We start from the raw sequence: 23,635 nt of genomic DNA on the forward strand, positions 1-23,635 counted from the left end.
CTGGGGGAGACAGGGAAGAAGACAACAAGGAAAGGAGAAGGGGAAGAAAAACCGATTCATTTAAGAATGTAAATTATTTCATTTTTTTTATTACTTGACCTACCGTTAAGACAATCTATAACAAAAAGAATAGAGTATATTAGCACACACAGTATAACCAGACTAGTAAACCAGGAAACAATACAAAATGGTCCTTTGGCCATCTGTACTTTCTAGAGCAATAAATCTCTTAAATTCACTTAACCACGCCCGGAAACAATGACTTCTAAAGCCCTGAATATCAACTAAGACAAATTATGCCAGTTGTGATTTCTGACATATACTCAGATTGCACAAAGAGAAAGCTTTAAATGTGATAACTTTTCAGTTTAGACTTAAAGTTCCTTAGATTAAAAACTACAAAACGGAGTAAACAGCAAGCCAAATGATTTAAGAGCAAAACTCATTTAGAAGGCATTATATGTATCCAAATACACGTGAACATGATTATATACATATACGAAACTGTGCAAACTTACGGCATTCTAAAGAATTCAGTTAAGTACAGTTTTGGCATTTAAACAAAGATTAAATCAAGCTTTAAGCTAACAAGAACAGAACTTTTATTTTTCATTTTTAAATAGAAAAGATAGCTAAACACAAAGTACAGATCAGAAAACCTTCATTTAGTGTAATTTTGAAAAACACAAAAATTTGTAATGTGGTGGCCATCACACTAAAATGTAAATAAAACCGCTTTCCCAGATTTATCCTCCAAACTCAGTTAACAAAACCTGAAAACCGTTCAAATCTATGAACCAAACCTGCCATGACCAATTTAAATTCCCCAGGAAAGGGCTGGAAGTCCCGGGACTGATAATCACAGCCAGTTGCCCACAGATGGAAAAACGCTTGCAGTCACTCCCCAACGTAACCGTACGTTACATATAAATCACAATGAAAACAACAGCGCCTAACATGACAGAACTGTGAGATTTTGTTTAAAAAAAAATAACAAAAATAAAAATAAACCACTGGGTTATCACTGGTGCACATAGAATAATGGAACAGAGAAGGATGTTGAGGCTGGAAAAGACTGAAATAAGGTGAAGACTCGAAACACAAGTCTGCTGTAAAACATCAAGAACGTTTGCCAGGGAAAGAAATGCTAAATGGAAAAGCAGAACTTCTCAACCTGGAAGAACAGAGACACGCCTCACCGCCCCCCCAGCCCGTGTAGAACACTCTTCCCAAACCTCCCGCCCCAGGGAATTTAGCGGCACAGAGTCCCCAGCACTGAACTCTGTGCCCCTGGCACCTCTCCCTTTACCAACACCACCTCCATTTTTCTGCTAGGACATTCGTCCCGTGTGTTCTATCCCCAGCAAACTCAGTCTCCTGCAGTCGGTGTTTAATGAACACAGGAGGGAATCCCGGAGTCAACTGAACCGTGTACATTTAGCCAAGAGCTCTAAGTTAACGACCAAGAGCGTAGGCCTCAAATCCTTATTCCCGACTCGGCATCTGGTGATCAGCATTTGGCACTAGCTGGGTAAATACGGGTCTAATCAGAATTTTTGAGCTGAGGCAGACGTAGTTAATCCGTAACTCAGTGTTTGCAGCCTAGATCTGGTTTCAAACTCAAAAGGCAGGCAGAGATAGCCACATCTACACATGGCAGAACTGGGAAACACTAACAATAGGACACAAGACCAGGAGAAGGGGCTTGACAAAAATTCTGATGAAAAGAAAAAAAAAGAAAGAACGAACTCAACAGATCACGTCCATCCGACCCTTAGCAAAAATGGGCGTCTTCCCACCCTTAAGCTAGTTTAAGTACAGGCAGATGTCTTTCTACTATACTAGGATTTTTCTAGGTCTGTTTTTCCTAATCCTCAGAACTTAATGAGAAATCATTAATTCTATAGAGCAGTACAGCACATATGAGTACAGTCTAAAATATGCCTACGGTAACCGGAAAGTTGTGTCACTGAGCGACAGAAGCCCCTCGCGCTGTCACCCCCCTGCCCTACGCGGCCGCCCGGGCTGAGCAACTACCACTGCACAGAGAGAAAAGCAGTAACAGCGGAGTCTCCACAGAACTCTGTTTATTTAACTGCGTCGGGGCATCCGGTCAACGCTCCACATGAAAAACGGTGCGATAGAAGCGACTTTGAATACAAACAGACGAGAAGCCGCCGTGCTGCCAGGAGGGGGGAAAGCCGTCTGCGCGAGGGAGGCACGGACCGGGGACAGGACGACAGGGAGGCACGGGAGGCGGGTCTCAGACAGACAGCGACACAAAACTGTTGTACTGCTGGATGTTTCGCTTGAGGATATCCGAGCACGGGCCGAGGACGCGCTCAAATCTGGGTCGGTCCAGCTTCACGCACTTCAAAGGGCCGCGAGCGACCACCGTGGCAGCGCGAGGACGGTTCATCAGGAGCGCGATCTCACCTGCGAAGGGGGGACACGGGTCAGGGGAGGCGGGCGTCCCGGGAGCACCCCCGCGGGGGCGCTTCCGAGACACGAGGAGGCCGCGTCTACCGCTCTTCAAGCCCGGCACGGGCCCCACGACATCCGCACTTAAACACGACCGACAGGAGACCGTCGGCGACCGGACTACTGATGGGTAAAGGTCACAATCTCCCTCTCTCGGAGAGCCAAAAAGACTACAGTGAAAAAGTAATATTCGGGAGAAAGACAGAACGAAGAGAGACCTCTCCGCGTTATCTCCCTGAGAGGGGACTCGAACTACGTACTTGAAGGACAGCCACGTACCGAAATAGTCAGAAGGCCCCAATCTTCCCACTTCGACAAACTCTTCGTTTTCTGACCGACGCTGTAGCACAGCAGCTGAGCCCTGTAATAAAACCACCAAATGGCAAAACAGATACTTTCAAATCCAGGGTGCCCCTCTGCAGATGCAAGCGGGGCTACTTTGTCCTAGAAAAATAAAAAAAAGACGCGGCGGCGATTTCAAATCCTCCCGTTCGCGTAAAAGATGACTCGAGAGAGTCACGACGTGAGCTCCAGTCCCCTTCTGCCCCACGGCCCTGCCGGAGCCCCTTCTCACACCCAGGAGCCAAAGGGCTGAGACTCGGGTTGGCAAACCGCAGCCGGGGGGGCCCAACCCGAGCTCGCCGCCTGTTTTTATAAACGAAACGTCACAGGAACACACCAACGCATTTACACGCCGTCTCTGGCCGCTTCTGCGCTGCACTCTTGCGCTAAGGGTCGAAGTGCGAGCGCTGAGTCTTTGCGACAGAAACCCCACGGCTCACAAAGCCTCAGTCACTTACCAACTGGCCTTCCAAAGAAACAGTCGCTCGACTCCTGGCTTTTAGCAATTAGCATCTACTGAGCCACATTCCTACAAAAGCTGCTCTTTAGGCTCTGGTTGGCGGGCAGGAGTATCTGCTATGCATTTCCATGAATTGTGAAGATACAAAACATAGTAGCTTTCAGCCTTTACACGCTTGCCTTTAACCCTTATTTGCCAAATGGTCCAGACACGCGATTTTAACAAGGACAGTACAGACCCGTAACAGTTTGTTACGCTAAATGGGTTAAGTTTCACTTGGCTTGCGTGATAAAAGATCGAGGAGCTCAGAATCTGGCCATTACTTCCTGAACAGCCCTTCCAGAACGGACTCCAACTCATTTAAAATACGGTGGCCTGGCACAACACCATTTCTAAGTGAAAGATAATTTTTAAATAAAATCTATCAGGTATTACTAAAAAGTGAAGCTAGAAATCAGAATGAGCCCCTCTTCTCTCTTATGGTGTACTGCTTTTTCCCCCCAATATCAAACACAGGCTCCGTTACCTCTAAAATAATGAAGAACTCGTCCCCTGGTTCACCCTGCACCACAATCTTCTGCCCATCCTCAAACTGAACAGGTTCCAACGCATCAGCAACTGTGAGACGTTCCCACTTGTCCAGAGATTCTGAAAGGCGAGAATCGAAAGAATTTCTCTACACTAGTTGTCACTGCTAAAAATGTCAAAACTGTCAAAACGATGAGTCCCATCGCCATGCCCATTTAACATTCTAGTAGTGTTGCAGGTTCAACATGGCGCCTCTCTTCAATGACCTCAAGTCTCACCAAGATCCTCCTCCTACTTACAGATAACTCTTAGATCCTTACTTCAGTGGTCCAGTGGCCAGGTTAACTTATCAACTGCACCCAATGGTAAAGGAATAAAAAATGTAATCATTAAGTCTTCCTGAAGAACACCGTCCATGCGAATCAAGACCCAAAAGTCATAGAGAGTGTCACCATCCGTACTATCCCAGAGGTTCACAGAAATAACTTACCTCTTTAAACCCGAACTTGAATTTATTTATGAAACCCACGAGGAGAACCGGACAACAGTTCCCCAAAGCCAAACGGAAACCCAAGTCATTAAGTAAATGTAACCCACTCAAAGGACAAACGAGGGGGGAGAAGTCAACTCGCTCTAACAAAACGCAGAAGACTATTCCCTAAGAATCACCACCCCCCCCCACCCCGCCCCCGGCAGAGCAGGTTGTAACAACATCTGTGAGGCCGTGAAACAAAATACAACTATGTCCAGTTAACCTGCTTTACTCAATTTCAACAAACTTCCAGCACTTCTTCAGAGAAAATCAGAAAATGACACCTAATTTTTCTACAGAGAAAAGGCATTCGTGGAAACGCTCGACTCTCCTGAACCAGTCAACTCACCGACGGAGCAACAGAGACAGAAATCAGAGGGGGAATGACTGCCAATGTCCATCAGCAAAGAAGGACACTTTTAGCCTTTCTGTCTCTCCCAGAGGAATGAGTAGCACATAATTCCAGGAAGTTTTTCCCACGTCCACCACTAGTAAAGAGGTGTATCATAGATTAGTAGATTAAATACACTGTAAAATTACTTCTAACTTGGTCAAACTTCAACTTTGTGTTTGTCATTACTGTTAGCAAAAAAAAAAAAAAAAAAAAAGAAAAGAAAAAAGTGAGTTGATAACCAGGGCAGTTTTTATGACATAAGCATGTATCACTAACACTTCAATTTAACAATTCTCCGTGCAATCTTCCAAAACTCACCTAAAATAGATACTTTACTAAGAAACTCCTCATACATCTTCCGCTTTCTCAGCGTGCTTCCCTATAAATGAAAAAAAAAAAAGTGATCTTAAAAATGTGTAATTATCACATAACGCTGCGGAATAAATACTAAATGTTAAGTAAACATTAAAAAAGAAAAAAAGTCAAAGCTTGCTGATGCTTCTTGATGCTTCGTGTTGAAGACGGCAAAGCCGCTGGTTCAGCTTAATAAGCAGCTGAGTAACTCGCCCTTAAAAGTCAGACCAGGCATATGGCCAAAGAAGGTGCCTAGGACAAGCAATTAATGAAAGGCCAGACGCACCATCAATTCTCCAAGAAAGCTACCACGTTACATGTGTGACTAGAGCTGAACGTATCTGCAGCCCAGGGTTCTTGCCCACGACCCACGACCCCAGTCTTCCACAGAACGAAGGAGAGAAAACGGCTACCGCTTGCAGACCTTCTACCGCAAACAGTCCCCCAGCCCCTGACTTAACCAAGCTGTCTTATCTGTGAGGTCTGGTAAACGCCAAGCATCTGGAGGAAGGAGAGGGGGGAGCACAGTCCTCTGGAACGTCCTTACAGGCGCGTAGACGTCTATCTCCACACACACATCCCCCAAACACCGCAAGTGTTCGAAGTACGTCCAACTGCAGACTGTCAAATAGCCAGACAGGCACGGCACAAATTTAAGGAAACCATTCGAGAGGACGAAGGCCAGCAGCTGGCACTTAACATCTGAAACTACTCTATAAACCTGTCACAAGGTTCTACATGAGCAGAACGTTCCAATGGTTTTATCATTTTGTTTCTTCCTCCAGTCTTACGAGGGGACGTCTGCACTACCGACAACCCCCCTGCCGTTTAGGGAAGCGGGTTACTGGCGAACGGCCGTAAGGCACTTCGTGCTCTCAGAAGCAGCACCTGGCAAGCTACGTGACGTGCAAATGGGGACGTTCCCAAACGTGGGCTGACCACTACAGACGCACCACATGTGTCTCCCGTGTTATTTGCAGCCAGACATTTGTTCTAAAAGACCTGGCGATACGACTCAAACGCCCGTGACACAGACTGAATTCTACGTCGCACTCCAAGAGCCGTGCCGGCTCACCATGAGGATTCTTCTGTAGCTGTCCCGGTCGATACCCCACAGTTTCACATTCGTCTTCGCTTTGACAGTGGCGGCTCTAGGCGTTCCATAGATCAAAGCGAGTTCCCCAAAGCTGCCTCCTTCCCCAACGCTGGTTGCCCATTCGTTGTTGACATAGACCTAAAAGGCAAATGACAAAGGACCGGTTGTTTCCTACACACACAAACACATTGGGATTAAACACCTTCCAAGGAGCCAGAATACTGAACTTGGTTTCTAAACCGGAATACATGATGTCTGTAGCACACAGCAGCGCAAACCCGAGTGTCTGTGATTCACGGGCTTAATTACCCGACATGAGAACGTTCCCCACGGGGAGGATCAGGGCAGAGGTAAGCGAAGCGTCAACCGCGTGTACATTTCGAGAGTGCCGTGCCTCCTGCAGACGGCACTGAACTAATGATCCTGCGACAGCAGTGCTGTTATTATGCCCATTTCCCTTGTAAACAAGGTTCACAGGATCAAGAGAGCTGTACCTGGTCTCAGCGCCAACTCCCAGGTCTGACGGACAGTCTCCCTCACATCTACCTTACCACACAGTACGCACACGCGCCTTAACCGGGGACTCCAGCAAGAGATTTAAACTGAATGTCTAGCGAACGAAATTGCCTTTCGATAGGTTAAAAAGTTTCTCTGTGTCATTTAAAATACCTGGCAAAAGATGTTGCTGGAATTTGACATACGAGGCTTTTAACAGCCCTTCAGAAACTCTTACAAGTAATCAGTATCGACACATTCACCTTTACGACTATCAACATATTTCTATTATTAAATCTTACATCCATCTCTCCTTGATCAATCACATAGAAGTTATCCCCTTCATCACCTAAAACAGAGTACAAAAAGTTAGGTGTATAATGCAAATTGAGGAAACATACATCAGAACTATCAAATTAATGTAAAAATAAATTTATTTTACAGAGGTGCCATCAAAGAAAGCGCGTTGTAAATTAACACAACCTTTCAGGAAGAAAAGTCCAATGATATATTTTTAAAGCCATAAAACTGATCGATTTTTTAGTCATCTCATGGTAAAGAACAGCTCTGAAAAATAACTTACAACGAAACAAAAGCTGTATGTGTACAAAGACAGTACCCGCTACATGATCATGACAATAAAACAAACAGAGTAAGTAACAAAATATCAGACTATCACTACACTGCAAAACTCAAGGATTATGAAGACCCACGAAAATATCAAGAGTCAATAAAAGAAAACAGGGGAGGGGGATACCCACAAGGTTAGATCCATGTTAATACACAAGGCAAAAAAGCTAAGAATCAGAAGCCCGAGAACCTTATAAACAGACGTGCTATGTGATTCAGAATGCAACTGCTTTGCCGCTTCCTACTTTATTTTACTCTGTAAGTGGTTAATAATATAAAGGATATACGAAATATATATGGCTCTAAAATCTCACACAACATTCAAAATTAAAATGCAATATCCTCCAAAAGTTACTATAAACAAAACTGAATCAGATACTAGAGAAAACAGTAGTCCTTTAGGGAAAGCGTGCCTTTTAGTTCAAAGGACTTTTTTTTTTAACGTTTATTTATTTTTGAGACAGAGAGAGACAGAGCATGAACGGGGGAGGGTCAGAGAGAGAGAGGGAGACACAGAATCGGAAACAGGCTCCAGGCTCTGAGCGGTCAGCACAGAGCCCGACGTGGGGCTCGAACTCACGGACCGCGAGATCATGACCTGAGCCGAAGTCGGACACTTAACCGACTGAGCCACCCAGGCACTCCAAAGTTCAAAGGATTTTAATTAAAAAAAAAAAAAAGGATCAGTTGAGCGGATCATGTGATTTTTAGCATCTGTCTTGTTGATGCGGTGGTGTAGGACACTGATTGATTTACAAATATCGAACCATTCTTGCATCCCCAGAATAAAGCCTGCCTGCCTGTGATGAATGATCCTTTCAATGTCTTGCTGAATGTGAATATTTTGTTGAGGATTTTTGCATCTGTGTTCTCAGTGATATTGGCCTATAGTTTTCTTTTCCTGTGGTATCTGTCTGGTTTTGGCATCAGGGTAATACTGGCCTTGGAGCATGTATCTGGAAGCTTGCTTTCCTCCTCTATTTTTTCAAATAGTTAGAGGAGAATAGGTATTAACTTTACAAGGAACATACTTCAACACAACAAAAGGCCATATGCAAAAAACAAACAGCTAACATCAGAATCAAAGGTGAAAAACTGAGAGCTTTTCCCTCTCTGTTCAGGAACAAGACAAGGATGTCCACTCTCACCACTTTTATTTAACACAGAACTGAAGTCCTAGCCACGGCAATCAGCGCAAAAAAGAAATGAGGCATCCATATTGGCAAGAAGTTTCAACTGTCACTATCTGCAAACAACACAAACAACACTATACATAGAAAATCCTAAAGACTCCAACCAAAAACTACGAGAAGCAATTCATGAATTCAGTCAAGTGGCAGGATACAAAATTAATAGTCAGAAATCAACAGCATTTTTATACACTAGTAACAAAGTAGCAGGAAGAGAAATTTAAAAAGTAACACCATTTACAAGTGCACCAAAAAGGAATAAACTACCGAGGAATAAACGAAAGAGGTAAAAGATCTGTACTCTAAAAACCGTAAATCACAAATGACAGAAATGAAAGATGACAAAGACAAACAGAAAGCTATTCCATGGTCACAGGACTAAAAGAGTTAATGTTGTTAAAATGTCCATATTACCTAAAGCAATCTACAGGCTCAGTATGACCCCTATCAAAATATCAACAGCATTTTTCACAAAACTAGAAGAAATAATACTAAAAATTTGTATGGCAGCACAGAAGACCCCAAATAACCAAAGCAATCCTAAGAAAAACAAAGCTGGAGGTATCACAATACCAGACAGACTTCAAGATATACTACAAAGTTCAGTAAACAAAACAGTATGGTACTAACACAAAACGAGACACACAGATCAAGGGAACAGAACAGAGCCTAGAAATAAACACACAAGTATATGCTCACTTAATCTACGACAAAGGAAGCAAGAATACACAATGGGGAAAAGACAATTTCTTCAACAAATGGTGCTGGGGAAACTGGACACTACGTGCAAAAGAATGAAACTGGGCCACTTTCTAACATAATACACAAAAATAAACTCAAAATGGATTAAGGATCTAAATATGAGACCTGAAACCATAAAAATCCTGTAAGAGAAAACAGTATTTCTCTCCCGTCAGCCACAGCAACATTTTTCTAGAGATGTTTCCGTAGGCAAGGGACTACATCAAAATCAAAAGCTTTCGCAGGGGCCCCTGGGTGACTCAATCGGTTAGGCATCTGACTCTCTCGATCTTGGCTCAGGTCATGATCCCAGGGTCCTGACACTGAGCTCCCCATCAGGCTCTGTGCTATTAGCGCAGACCCTGCTTGGGCTTTTCTCTCTCTCAAAATAAATAAATTTACTTAAAAAAAAAAAAAAAAGTTTTTGCACAGCAAAACTTTTAAAATGTGTATTTATTAGTATTATTTAATATTATAATTATATATAATATATAATAACATATTAATATTTTGCACAGAAAATTTTTAGTATTTATTTTTGAGAGAGAGACAGAGACAGAGAGTACAAGTGGGGGAGGGGTAGAGAGAGGGAGACACAGAATCCAAAGCAGGCTGCAGGCTCCAGGCTCCGAGCTGTCAGCACAGAGCCCAACGCGGGGCTTGAACTCATGACCCGCCAGATCATGACCTGAGCCAAAGTCGGACGCCTAACTGATTGAGCCACCCAGGCACCCGTGTGTGAGTTTTTAATATAAATGTGGGGACATAAAGCATTAATGCAAGTCAAAATGTCTCAGTGAACACGTTTCAGCAGTTTAACTTTATATAACAATAATAAATAAACCTGTTACGTTTTTCTGGACAATGCCAACCTTTGGATTTTCTTAAAACAAGTATATTGATGACAACTAAATAGTGTTTGCAGCATTCTTATCAGACAGTAGATGTGATCCATTCACTATGCTTTTCTAACTGAGTTGTCCTACACACAAGTACATGTTTTTAACGTTGTTGATCTTCTGTGCTGTCCACGTTAAGTCTGCTATCAGAATACGTTAAACCATTTTAAAAAATGAAAAATAGAAATACCAGTGATCCAATAATTCCACTACTGGGTATTTACCCGAAAAAAATGAACACACGAATTTGAAAAGATCTATGCAGCCCTATGTTTACCGCAGCACTGTTTACAATAGCCAAGATATAGAAGTACCCTAAATGTCCATCCACAGGTAAATGAATAAGGAAAATAATGGAACATTACACAGCCATAAAAAAAAAAAAAAATCAGAAGACCGTGCCATTTGCAACAACATGGATGGACCTAGAGGGCATTATTCTAAGTAAAATAAGTCAGATTGAGAAAGACAAATATCCTATGACTCCACTCATAAGTAGAATCTTAAAGAAAAAGCACACACACCCACAAATGAACAGACACCTGGAAAGCAGAATCAGACCCATAAATACAGAGAACAAACCGAAGGCTGCCAGGGGGAGGGGGGAAGGGCAAAATGGGCAAAGGGAAGTGGGACAGGCTTCCGGTCACAGAATGAGTGAGTCACGGAGAAGAAAGGCACAGCCTAGGGGATTCAGTCAGTGACACCGTCATAGTCCTATAAAGGGACCGGTGGTACTACAGCCGTGGTGAGCACAGCTTAATGTACAAACCTGTCAAATCAGTAAATGGTACACCTGAAAACAATATAACATTGTGTGTCAACGATACTAAAAAAAAAAAAAAAAAAAAAAGAAAGAAAGAAAGAAATCGGAAAATCCCGCAGTAGGACAGAAGGAAAATGGCAGGCCGAAAAGAAGAAAACGAACTCCAATTAACAAAATCCTGCAGGCCCACAGCACTGCAGGCCGCGGAAGCGGCAGCCCTTACCTTGCTGAATCACGGTCTCTCCGGCAATAAAGGAAACCGGAAACATGGCATCGAAAATATCGCTGCAAGACACACAAGGCCTCAAGTCACATCTCATGTGCATCTTCTATGGATTCCAAACACCACCCTTTGACTTAAAGCTCCCAGATCTTCAGCCTGGACCGTCATCGGGGGAAAGATTATCAAAACTTGCCGCGGTGAGCAGACTAGTTTGGGACCACGGGTGTTCTGAAAAAACAGTATAACCAAGAACCCGAACTTACCTTCTCTCATTGTCATCAAGATGTGAAAAGAGCACATTCTTTTCAATGGCTTTGGCTAAAGCAGCCATTGTCTTATAATCTTTTGGTATAACCTGGAAAAGAACAGAAGATCCAATGACAATTCCATAAACCAAAACCAGATCATGTCTGAACGTGCCTTTCAATTAAACGTCAAGATACGCTATGGTATTTACACAAGACTGCTTTGAGTTAACTATTTAACACAACACGCTTGTACTATCTGTGATCTACAAAGCACTCAATAAATATTGACTGACTAATCCCCTTTCCTACAACCAAGCCTATATTGAAGGCTCCTACTTGGTTTCCAGTCAACGACTGAAGTCACAAACCATAACACCTTGCAAGGTCATTATTTTGAGGCAAAACTAAGCAGTTTATGACAATTAGTCATTTTTTAAACCGTGACCACGTACTATGAGCTTCACAGGCCTCTCGTCAGGACAACTCTCTTCCCCCTTCAGGCCAATAGCAGAACTCAAAATGGCAGGCTGGCTCCAAGGAAGAGCCAAAAGGAGGAAGGAAGCTTCCAGGATAAAAGGTTCACGACATGAGTTACGGGATGTCAAAAAGAAACCATGATTCAAGAGAAAAAACACTGCCCGCTTCTTCTACTGCAAAGCAACCGGAAAAGAAAATCCCCCAAACACAACCGTTCGCTGTTTTACAATCATTATTAGTTATTTCCTCTAATGGCATGTTTAGTACAGTAACCTGTTCCCCGGGACCCAAGAACCGTACAGGACGAAGTACAACCCATCCTGTGTTTCACTATTCAGAATGGTGCAGGCATCACCACAGGCGGCGAGCGGACGACCACATGGGTCCCGGAAACAGTGCCCCATCGTGCGGACAGCAGAACTACCTTTCTAACGTACGACGCAGCGTCTTCCTCCGTGTAGACTTCAGCACTGATGGCACCTCGTCGCCTCCGGCCCTTAACCACTGGGTTGGGTGGGGGAGGAGAGATCTCATCCTCCCTCGAATCCGCACGGGCGCTCGCCTTCTGCAGATTCTGAATCTGTTTGGCCTCCTCCTGAAAAAAATTACACGTTTATAAAATGAGATCCTTCAGCATGTCGATTTGGTCTTCTCGTATCCTCTCTAGTGTGACCCAATCTCAATCACTGAAAATCTCTTCCTCTATTACCAATGTGAAAGTGAAGGGGGGAAAGGCCATTCCAAATGCAAAAAAAAAATGGAGTCGAGTTTGAAAAGAAATACTCTGAAAGGGCTATACTGTTTCCTCAGATGATAATAGACACCATATTTAATAATAAACGAAAGCCATTAGTACAAGGACACATAACATGCAAATAAAAAATTAGATACTGGTTATGGTAATACATTGACAACAATGTCTTCTAATGCACACAACAGCAATAAACTGCAAAACAAAATCCTGGGGAATTAGGTTTCCGTATGCTGCTACGGATAGCATGAAGATTCCCCACCACACACACACCCCAAAAGAATTGTTACCTAGAAATAACCACTCAGGCACAGCAAAGTGATACAACAATGTCTAGGTTACTGGGTTATTTCCTTAATTCAGTTAAGTATTCTCTGGATCTGCCATGTCAAGTCGATGCTAGGAAAAGACAATACCAAAACCAACAGGAAAGGGTCCTAAGCCTATGGAATTCATATTCTGGCCGGAGTCTCAGATATAAACAAATTATGAAATGATGCGATGGTAACCAAGAATTTAAGTAAGATCAGATCTAATAATATTTCTCTCAAAGGAGCTATAAGCATTCTTTATTATCTCTATTATTTATATTCTTTAATACCTTTATTATATTATTTATTATTCATTACACCGAAATTAAAACCAAAAGTTCACTTGTTTTTAATCTCATTACATCAATTCATACAAAAACTGAGATAAACTCTTTAATATTCTTACTTTTCAGATCCAGGGCCTTAAAAAGAAATGCCTCTTAACTGTGCAGTAAAGAAAGTTATTATACTTGATATAAAATAAAAATGAAAAAAAAAAAACCCCCAAGAACATATTCTCTACTATTGCTCTCATTCACTTGACTCATTCATTCTCCATTATTTTTCTAAACCATTTTTCAAATTCTAAATGAACTTATTCGCATTTACTGATAATTTCAAAAAGATTTTTGATAAAAGAAATTAATGAGATGCCTACTTTTTCTCTGACATGGTATTTAGCCCTGCTTCTACAAATAAAAGAGCTTATATATGCCACAACAAAGCCTAGGGTGATAACCATCAAGGTATTAACGATGTTAATTTCTATTAGGAGAATCATGCCTGATTTTTATTCTTTTCTGGAGAGAAGGTTTGGCTTTATTTTTCTCATTTCTCTGGATTTTCTAATTTTCAAACTTAGAAGAAAACACAGTAAGAAAAACATACAATGAAAACAATCTTACTATGCTTTATACTAAATTACAAATGCATTTACTTCTTGACCAACTAATCCAGAAATTCTCCTTCTAAGAATTTATTCCAACATATACATATATGTGATAAAACATATATACTAAGTAACTCATTGTATCATTTGTAATAGTTTGTAATAGCCTAACAGTGGAAACAACCAAAATGGTCCTCAATGGTTAAATAAATTATAGTTTTTCCATACAATGGAATGCCATGCACCTGCTGGAAAACAGGAAGCTTTTTTATATATGAATTTGTAGGTAAATGCCCATATATTATCTATAGAAAACTGGCTGCACTCAAGAAGACAATGGAATGGGACTTTTTACTACGTATTTATATAGTATTATAGAACAATGTACAATTTTACTCAGATAAAATATCTTCTATACTATGTCAGATTATATATTTATATAGGAAACAGATGTCATGCATTTCATTATATTTTATTATGTCACACCCTTTTGCACTTGCAAAATTTTGAACCATGTGCAAACATGTAACCATTTTCTTTAAAACTACATTTTTTAGAGGGGCGCCTGGGCGGTCGGTCGGTTGAGCAGCTGACTTCAGCTCAGGTCACGATCTCACGGTCTGTGAGTTCAAGCCTGGAGTAGGGCTCTGTGCTGACAGCCCAGGGCCTGGAGCCTACTTTGGATTCTGTGTCTCCCTCTCTCCTGCTCCTCCCCTGCTTGTGCTCTCTCTCTGTCTCTCAAAACTAAATAAGTGTTTTAAAAAAAATTTTTTTTAAACACATTTTTCAGAAAACCCACTTCATTTTCCTTCTGGTAATTCCAATAACCAGTAAGTTTTCCCACCTCATACTAACAAAGAACTATAAAACTCGTGTCTCCTCAAATTTAGCTGAAGGCCATAAATTAAAACACAAATTCTACCTCCAAAAATCTGTCATTGGCATTTCACGAAAATTTCACGAAAAATGACACAAACGGCATCTCATTTGGAACGACATCTAAATGAATTTTTAAGATAATTTTTAAGGACCAAAAGCATTTTGATTTTTAACATCGTTTCATGGATCCTCTTTAAACAGCAATCAGATATAACCTCATCCTGGTGACTCACAGCCATTACTGAGATCGAATCCTAGTACATATTAGGATACATTTTTATATCCTTTTCCTTGCTGTCGTCATTCTGCTGCCAGCCTCTCCCCTCTTCGGTTTTCCCACTTATTAAAACAAAAGCCAAAAGGAGCCAAAAAACACACCAAAAAACCCTCCTAATCTACTTCATGGCTGCCGGCATTCGTCCTCGAGTTTAAGTTCTCAGTGTCCTCGCCGCTTACTTAACAGGCTTCCAACAATTACTCGTTCTCTCTCCCCCCTCGCCGTTCCACTCTTCCCCACAGGGGAGACAAACTTCCAAGCAAATGGACGTGGGGTGTGGCCTTGGAATGTGAGTGGACGCACCATACCGCGCCCACTTCGATGGTCTGCCCTGCTTGGGCTTCTGGTGGTTCTCGCCTTGAGCAACGGCACGCTCTACACCGTGGCTGCTCCTCGCACTCAGCTCCAGAACAAGAAACCTGTGGAGCCAGGGAGACAGGAGGGGCTGAGCCCAGGACAGTGAAAGAAGGTCTTCTGTAGTCAGCCACTGCAATCGGGGGCTTTATGTGGAGTAAGCCACTGAGATCGGGGTGGGGGAGGAGGGGGTCGCATGCCGCCCCAGTAGAAGTTAACTGCCACGCCACGTGTACGCAGCCACGTCACTCCGCTTCTTAGTTTTACCCGCTACCTCTTAACATGGTGATAGTCACCTACCTCTCACATCTGAAATGAGGAGTATGTATGCGTGCAAAGTGCTTCACGCAGAACCTGGCACACAGGAGACGCTCAGTGGTCACGGCAATTAAAATTCCTCTGACCTATCAGCCAGGCAAGGTTCTAATAAATGCATGCACAAGTGCGGACTTCAATTTCAGAGGACAGTCTGAAGGAAAACGCAGAAGCTTTCCAATGGACCAATTGTGAGTCTGGGGCACACTTCTCGTTGAGTAGCTCAAGGTTCCAGAAACACGACCCCTGGCTAACACAGGAAAGGAGGTGACAAGAACGTGACTGTGTATTTCCAGACATACTAAACCCAACACCTAACGTACAGAACAACGACCTGTGGAAAAGTTGAAAATCTAGTTCCTTAAAAGCCCAGATGTCTACACTGGACCCTGGCTAAAGGAATGTGCGCGTGTGAAATAAAGACCCTTGAGTTACAGGAAGGAGTGTGTCAGCCAGGACTCTTGTTAAGAGGTAAAGAGGCTAATACACATTAAATCTAAAAATCCCATCTGCAAAACACTCCGTTAAGGACGCTTTCTCGCCTCCCCTGTCGGTGAGGCTTCGGCAGCGCGAGGGTAAGGCCAGGCGCTGCAGTGACCACACGCTCCATGTTCCCTATAAAAAGACACACCCTTAATGTCCCACCCACTTCATTCCCTCATCTGATGGTTTCTATTGATGTCTGAGGCGAAGAGGGATCACCTTACAGTGACCCATTTCAGAACCAGATCTCCAGGAACGCACTTTATTTCAAAACAGGGAACACCCACGGCAGCCTGGCTCTACAGTATTTCACGAACGATTTGGAAATTGCTTACAACGGAGCAAACGAGACTTTCTAATACAATTCTAAAACAGCGAGGCCACATTCCTGGGAACCGGTTAATTGTTCTTTTGTTGTTAATTCTCTTAATCATGGTACTAAACACCAGTTTTAACAAACACCTTTTCAACAAAACAGTAGTAGAAAATGTCTGATCACCGAGCTACCCAAACACTTTTAAAATCTTAGTATACACAGATTCTTCACTAATATGGTACGCCACTTGAAAGATTTTCCAAACAAATGGGATATATTACAAATATTTCTATTATACAATTATATAATTAATCACCACATACCTAAGAAATGCCTCCCAAGTGGTTCATAATCATTTCAAACCACATCAAAGCTCCAGTATGTATAAAAAACCCTGTAAACTTATCTCAATTTACAGAAACAAATCAAACTACGGAAAGCATTTAACGTTCCAGACTTTCTCATTCACCATTTCTTGAGGGAAGTGAACTGAAGCACTGTCCTTGATTACCATTCGGCTTAGAAAAGCACTTAGCATATCCTTAGGTCACAGTGACACAGCAATGAGGACGAACGATAAACAATAAAAACTGAACTGCTCTTTTTCAAGAGGAAACAAGTCCTGACCAAAACCGTAAGTAAAGGAAAATTCCGACACCGGTCACGTCACCCTTCGCGTCTCTGCTCTACAGTCCGACTCATCTGAGATACAGTCCACAGTGAAACGGACGCCTCTGCTTCCGATCCCCCGCTTTGTCAGAAGCTAGACTCAAATGCTTCATTACATTAGTTTTAAAAGGTGAAACAAGGCCTACGAAGCTCACTCGTTTTGTGGAAGGAAACGGAAGCATTAGCTGCTTTCAAGCACTGTAGAACTTCTCGTGTCCTACAACCGCTACCTCTGATCAACCGTATCTAGTTATTTTAATCAGGTTTATGGGTCAATTAAAACGGTTACAAGGGACTACTGTTCAGAAGCCCTCCGTTACCCAGCTAAACTCGCCATGCAGGTTTGTTTTGAGGCATTCTACCGATCACGAAGTTAAAAATTACTAGAAATGCCTTAACTGCACTTCTTTTTGTGAAACTCTAGCTTGGATTTCTTGTTTGGTCCAAATTCCTTTTCTTCCAAGTGGTACAAATTGGGCACGTTCGACGGCATTACGTGTAACAGTCGCCGGGCTCGTCGGGTCTCCCGCGTGTATTTTTACCTTCTCCAGCCTCTCGAAGTATTCTCTGAGGAATGCCATGGGTCGCTCGGGCCGGGCAGTGCACAACTGCACGATGGAATCCTTGAGCAGCGCCTGGATGTTGTGCTTCTGGACGTAGAGCTCGCACTCGCGGAGGCTGCGCTCCTCATCACTGGCGGTGCTGCCGGAGGCCATGGCTGTCTGCGGGCGAAAACACACACACAGGCTTGGGCAAACGATTGCTAAAGAGCACATGCCGATCTGGCCTTTGACTGAAATTCATCAGGCAACTGAATCACAAGGGCTTTTTTTTTCCGGAGATTTTCTTTTTTTAAACAGGGAGGTGGGGGTTCGCGAAGAAAATATGTAAAGAAATAAATAGCATTCTTCCAAAGAAGTGTTTCATTTAGTTCCTGGCGCGGGATCTGGGTTCTGCAGGCAGCAACAGCAAGAGGCAAGAACCCGCGCTCCTGGAAGGAAGGACCAGCCACTATCCCCCGCGGAGGAGGGCCACTGAGGAGTCAGGACCCTAAGGGAATTTCATTCAGTTCTCCCCCTGCAAAGAAATCACGATGATGTGGGAAAGTGTGTAAATGGCAAACAGGACAGAGAATTACAAGTGCACACAAGTCCGCTCTAAGTGAAAGCAAGGAAGCACAATGAAGAACTTCCGACATTCCCTGTACCTGACTCCTATCCTGGGCGAGTGTCCTAATGTCGCTCAACAAACCCCTGGAGCAAAGGATCGGATTAGCCAACCACTAGCATAATCAAAATTTCTAAAAACACAAAATGATCTCCAGACGAATTTTAAAAGCAACCTTTTATTCCAGATTCTTTTATAAAATCCCGGCCCTAAGTGATAACAAACACACTGGTAAAAGAAAACAGCCTTAACAGAAAAAAACAAAAGCAAAAACAAACCAAAGAACCTTCCCAAATAAATCATATAAGATTTGGGCAGGTAAATGTCAAAACATTTTCTTTGACTGGGCAGAAAAATGCTAAAACAGGTTAAACTTTAAATGTACATGAAAGGGGCGCCTGGGTGGCTCAGTTGGTTGAGCGTCCGACTTCAGCTCAGGTCATGATCTCACGGTGCGTGAGTTCGAGCCCGGCGTCGGGCTCTGTGCTGACGGCTCAGAGCCTGGAGCCTGCTTCAGATTCTGTGTCTCCCTCTCTCTCTGCCCCTCCCTTGCTCATGCTCTGTCTCTGTCTCAAAAATAAATAAAAACATTTTAAAAAGTGTACATGAAGATATCAATAGATAAACTGCATTTAATGAATTTTAGAGGATTCAAACTACCTGGATGTAAAGTAAAGTAAGTAGAAATATAACAGCAGCTAACTTTACCCCGGAATTTAAAGCTTACCAATTTAACAACACAGTCATAAGTTATTTTCCTTCCAACTCCTAATTATTAAGCCATTAAGATTAGAAAATAAAATTGAGGTCCTCTCCCCCTCCCAGATGAATTCAATACACATCAGTCTTTTCCAAATATAATGCACACGAAACCAGAGAGGAAACTCTAAATTTAAAAGAAAAAAAGAAACCCCAGATTAAGAGCCAAAGTGCTACACTGTTATTCATTTTGTTTTGACAAATAAAGGTCAATAACAAGCAGACTAATTTTTTTTTAACCTTTATTCATTTTTGAGAGACAGAGAGAGACAGAGCATGAGCAGGGGAGGGGCAGAGAGAGAGGGAGACACAGAATCCAAAGCAGGCTCCAGGCTCTGAGCTGTCAACACAGAGCCCGATGCGGGGCTCGAACCCAGACTGTGAGATCCTGACCTGAGCCGAAGTCGGACTCTCAACCGCTCAACCGACTGAGCCACCCAGGCACCCCACAAGCAGACTAGTTAACAGACCATGAGAAAGTCTGTAGCTCCCTGACAAGCACATAAATTAAAAGCCACAGAAAAAGAACCACGCTACTTCAGAAATACACAATAAAAAAAAAAAAAAAGGTTCTTTAATTTTGGATTTATACCAGCCACTTTTCCAGGTCAGACCGTCATAAGAACTGATAATCCACTTCAGTGAATTTTCTACATTTCAAATAATGCCAAAGGCCACCAAGAACAATGATAAATCAGATCTTTTATGCTCCAAAATATTCCGACATGTTTCAGGAATATCAATCCATGTATTCAACTGATCAGAGAAATCATTCAAAGATCACGACTCTGGCTGGTAGAAATGAGAGAACTGGGTCTAACAAGTGAAACTGACCTTTTGTTTGAAACAAAGTCTTAAAAAGAACACACTGGCTGGTCTTCCTGAGGGAGCAAATTAACAAAAATGCCCCAAGATTAATGCGGTCACCATGTGAACCCCTTAATCCAAACTTGACTGTCTTAGTATTTTTAATCGGATATACTCTGTATTCCTTCTTAAAACTAAGAGCCCAACAATTTAGCTTCTCCCCTCCCCCCGCAAAATTATTTAACTCCTTTTTAACTTTCACTGCATTGTACCTGCTCATAAGAAAACTCAGTTTTCTTTTGTCAATTCAATTGTGATAAAATTCAGTTTCAAAAGGATTACATGAGAGGGCATATTTAACACACTTTTGGGAAACTTGCTGATTCAGACCGCAGACCCTCAGACCAGCCAGAAACACTTCCTTTGGGTCATCTTGAGAAAGTGTTCTTTCTTTCCTCTGCTAGAAAGGCCAGTCGCTTGACAATCTCTCAAAGTAGCTGTTTGGCATTACACCTGCACTGCGCTGCAGGGGTTAATAGGGACCATGTACTTATTTTCGAGAGGAAGGACAGGAGAGTGCCCTTCACTTCACTCATGCCACAATCATGGCCACAGAATGAAGAAGGGAGGCCTATCCTTCCTTCATCCTACTCTAGTCGGAAGGCCACGACGGTGGCGAAAAGACGGAGGAAGGACGGGGACGAAGATCAGAAAAGGGGAGGTGAAAGGGGACAAAATGAAATTCAGGAGCCAAGCTAAAATCACGGAGCAGGGGGGAGGAGGGGAGCACCCGGAAGGCTTTCCCGGGGAAAGAAAGCCACCGCTGGAGAGGAGGACAAGGAGGCCCTAGAAAGAAAAACGAGAAGGGCCGAGTCTCAAGATCAGCCAGCAATGCTAGGGGGAACGATGGCGGATTCCAGTAAAATCGAACTGATGTCCTTCAGGAAATGGGGGAGGGCGAGCGAGGAGGCCGCGGCGCGCGGGTGCGGAGGCGGCAGGGGCGCGATGGCCGCGGAGGGCCGGGGGCCCCAGCGCCGCCGAGCGCGGGGAACGCGCGCGGGCGGGGCGGCCGGTGAGCCCCGCACCGGAGCAGTCCCGGCGACCCGGGGGCCTCGGAGCCGCAGACTCGGGGCCGGGGGCGCGGCCCGGGGCGTGAGGCCTACGGGGAGGCGCCCGCTGGGGCCGGGGAGGGGCAGGGGGTGCGGCCATCCCCCTGCAGGTCGCTCCCCGTGACGCCATCTTGGATCGGTCCAGCGCCCCCAAACGGGCGGCGGGGCCGCGAAGCTCGGCGCGTCGGGGCCCCCTGGCCGACCCCACTCACCTGGGGACGGGCGGCGGCGGACGCGGGACAGCGGGTGCGAGGCTGCGGCTGGCTGAGCTGTCCGGGCGCTTCCCTCCCAGCCCCGCTCTACTCTGCGGTAGCGGCTCCGCGGCGGCTCCACCGGAAACGACCCGGCTGCAACCAATCAGCGCCCGACTGCTGACGTCAATGCGCCTCGCTCTGGCCAGAGCCGTCGCCTTGGCAACCTTAAAGGCGCTGCGGCCCGGGTTCGTCTTCAGCCCCTCTTAGAAGGACCCTGGCCCCTCCACGCCCTAGAATCGTTCTTTTCCGCTCTCCTTTCTAATCTAACCTCGTCCCCCACTCGCAGCCCTTTCCTCCCACCCGCCTCTTATCCTTTCCCCACTCTCTCCAGCCCGACGCTCCCCTCCTTCCGTTCACCTGCCCCCCTTACCTGTTCCTGTCTGGATACCACAGGTCCCCTTTATTCTTCCTTCTGCTCTCCGCTCGTCGACGGCGCGGCTCGGGGGAGCTCCCCTCTCTGCTCGGCCCCTCGCCTCCACTCCTCACTCCGCCCCACTCTCACTCCCGCCTCCCTCGCCGCCTCTGCCTTTTCTCCCTCCCTCCAGCCCCCACCCCCAACCCGGGCGGACCCACGTGGGGCGTCTCGGATGACAGGTGGGCGACTCCGCCCCGCAGCCCCTTGCTGGGGGAGGACGCGGGGCCGGGGTGGGGAGATTCCTGCCGTTTCCAGGCCCCGGAGGAGGCGGCGGCCGCGGCGGATCCGCGGCAGCGGCGGATGCCCAGGATGAGCACGCCCGGCCGCGCATCCTGTGCCTGGCCTGCACCGCGCGGGCCTCCGGGCACGGCCCCGCCATCCGGTCCAGGAAATCCGAGCCCTGCCGAGCGTCCGCTTGGCTGATCGGGCCGCTCTCCCCTCCGGGGGTGCTGTCGTCAGTGGAGGCCAAGCCGGTCTGTGGGCCCGAGACACTGAAAAGGACTTGTCAGGGTGCATCTAGACCCTGAAACGCACACCCCCCCTCCCCTCCATCATGACGCCTGACCCGGCATGGGGAGAAGTTACAAAGGGTGCAGACAGGCGCAAACCCTCTGTGACCACACGAGAAATCTCAACTGCCTGCAAAACCACCCATCAAGGATGATTCGGATTCGAGGGGGAGACAAGGCGGCTCCTTTACTGCTTCGGCCATTTTTTTTTTCCCCATCAGAGCGTCTGTCGGTAGAAGGAAGAAAGGGGGAGCGGGAGACAGTTTTAGACATCTAAAGTCGCTACATGAATAAAGAAGGCCTTTGGAGGACTCGTATCCTTGGGTCTGATACGTGTTGTAATCACACGGTATATATAGCCCTAGGGCTGTGGGTGCCAAACGCATAGGTGGATTTAACACAAAGAAAATAGAAATATCTCACTACGAATTTTTATATTGATTCCAGGTGGACATGGGTAATATTTTGGAGACCTCAGGTTAAATATTATTAAATTAAGTTCATCTTTGTCTTTTTACTTGTGAAACGTAGCTATTAGGAAAATTTTCCTGACATATACGGCTTACATTACATTTCTGTTGGACAGCACTGCCCCGGGAGGCCATCTGCTCCCCTAAATCGGCCAGGTTATGATAAGGGTCCTGCTCGTCAAGATATTTCTGTTATTAAGTTACGGTTACTTTTGCTTTTGGAAAACCAGAGGCAGCACAGGCACCATCAGAAGGGCAGATTAGGCCCACAGGAGGGAAAAATAGAAGGAAAGTTTCTCCTCCCGCCCACTCCCTGGCTTGTTGACCGCCAGGGATGGGTGAAATGGGGGATTAAAGACAGAGCTTGAGTCGTATAGGATTTCACCCCTGTCGGTACAAAGAAGGGCTAATACACTGAACCCGAAGCTGGCAAGCAGAAGAGGGAATTCGATAGCATCAAGCAGGCCCAGTCATGTTATGAGAAGAAAACACGGCAGTCAGATAAATCTGAGTTTGGTTTCAGGCTCTGCCATCTCCGGTAATTGACTTAATCTCCATGAGCCTCGGTTTCCTAGATCATAAAAGGATAAGCAGGGCTGTGTTAAAATGAACTAATAAAGCTAATAATGGCACACATGTTCCTGGCACGAAGAGCTTCACGCACAATAATTAACTTAACCCTCATAGTAACCCAGTGGTGTAGGTCTGGTTGCCAGTGTTACCAAAGGAAAATGAGGCAAAGCGTCCAGTGATGTGCCCAAGACCACACAGCTAGTGTGGCCCACACCCAGGCAGCGATCGTAAACCACTCACTCTCCTTTGCAGAATATATACAAAGTGCCCAGCACAGCGTGGGATACAGTGAGTTAAGTGCCAGTTGACTTCCTACCTCTTCCTCTTCCTGAAGAGCCACCCAAACTACAAGGTTAAGACTGGGTTATAGGGGCACCTGGGTGGCTCAGTGGGTTGGATGTCCGACTTTGGCTCCGGTCACGATCTCACATTCGGTGGGTTCGAGCCCCGCATCGGGCTCTGTGCTGACAGC

General features: G+C 44.8%; 1 protein-coding gene across 3 annotated transcripts; it reads right to left on the bottom strand.

Moving 5' to 3' along the window:
* Positions 1-2,070: 2,070 nt before the first annotated feature.
* Positions 2,071-21,695, bottom strand: PRKAR1A (protein kinase cAMP-dependent type I regulatory subunit alpha). Of its 3 annotated transcripts, XM_019466430.2 has the most exons (12): positions 21,567-21,689; positions 21,155-21,289; positions 17,643-17,822; positions 12,281-12,451; positions 11,395-11,486; positions 11,132-11,193; positions 6,985-7,031; positions 6,167-6,325; positions 5,056-5,116; positions 3,810-3,931; positions 2,761-2,842; positions 2,071-2,436 (listed from the first exon to the last, which is right to left on the bottom strand). In XM_019466430.2, the coding sequence occupies exons 3-12, from the start codon at positions 17,814-17,816 to the stop codon at positions 2,264-2,266; spliced, it is 1,143 nt and encodes a 380-aa protein (XP_019321975.1). In that variant the 5' UTR covers positions 17,817-17,822; positions 21,155-21,289; positions 21,567-21,689; the 3' UTR covers positions 2,071-2,263. The 3 variants fall into 3 exon arrangements, with proteins under 3 accessions (XP_019321975.1, XP_019321976.1, XP_053748286.1); XM_019466431.2 differs by lacking the exon at positions 21,155-21,289 and having other exon boundaries at positions 21,567-21,695; XM_053892311.1 differs by lacking the exon at positions 21,567-21,689 and having other exon boundaries at positions 21,155-21,305.
* Positions 21,696-23,635: the final 1,940 nt, after the last annotated feature.

Source organism: Panthera pardus, unplaced genomic scaffold (assembly GCF_024362965.1).
Source record: "Panthera pardus isolate Hobbes unplaced genomic scaffold, ASM2436296v1 HiC_scaffold_3, whole genome shotgun sequence".
NCBI lineage: Eukaryota > Metazoa > Chordata > Mammalia > Carnivora > Felidae > Panthera > Panthera pardus.

Excerpts from the sequence above, each read along its gene's own strand:
- PRKAR1A (XM_019466431.2), bottom strand. The coding sequence starts at position 17,816 with ATGGCCTCCGGCAGCACCGCCAGTGATGAGGAGCGCAGCCTCCGCGAG. Across the intron at positions 6,326-6,984 it reads TTGATCAAGGAGAGATGGAT|GTCTATGTCAACAACGAATG; the intron begins GTAAGATTTAAT and ends TTTGCCTTTTAG. Across the intron at positions 3,932-5,055 it reads TAGTAAAGTATCTATTTTAG|AATCTCTGGACAAGTGGGAA; the intron begins GTGAGTTTTGGA and ends CTCGCCTTTCAG.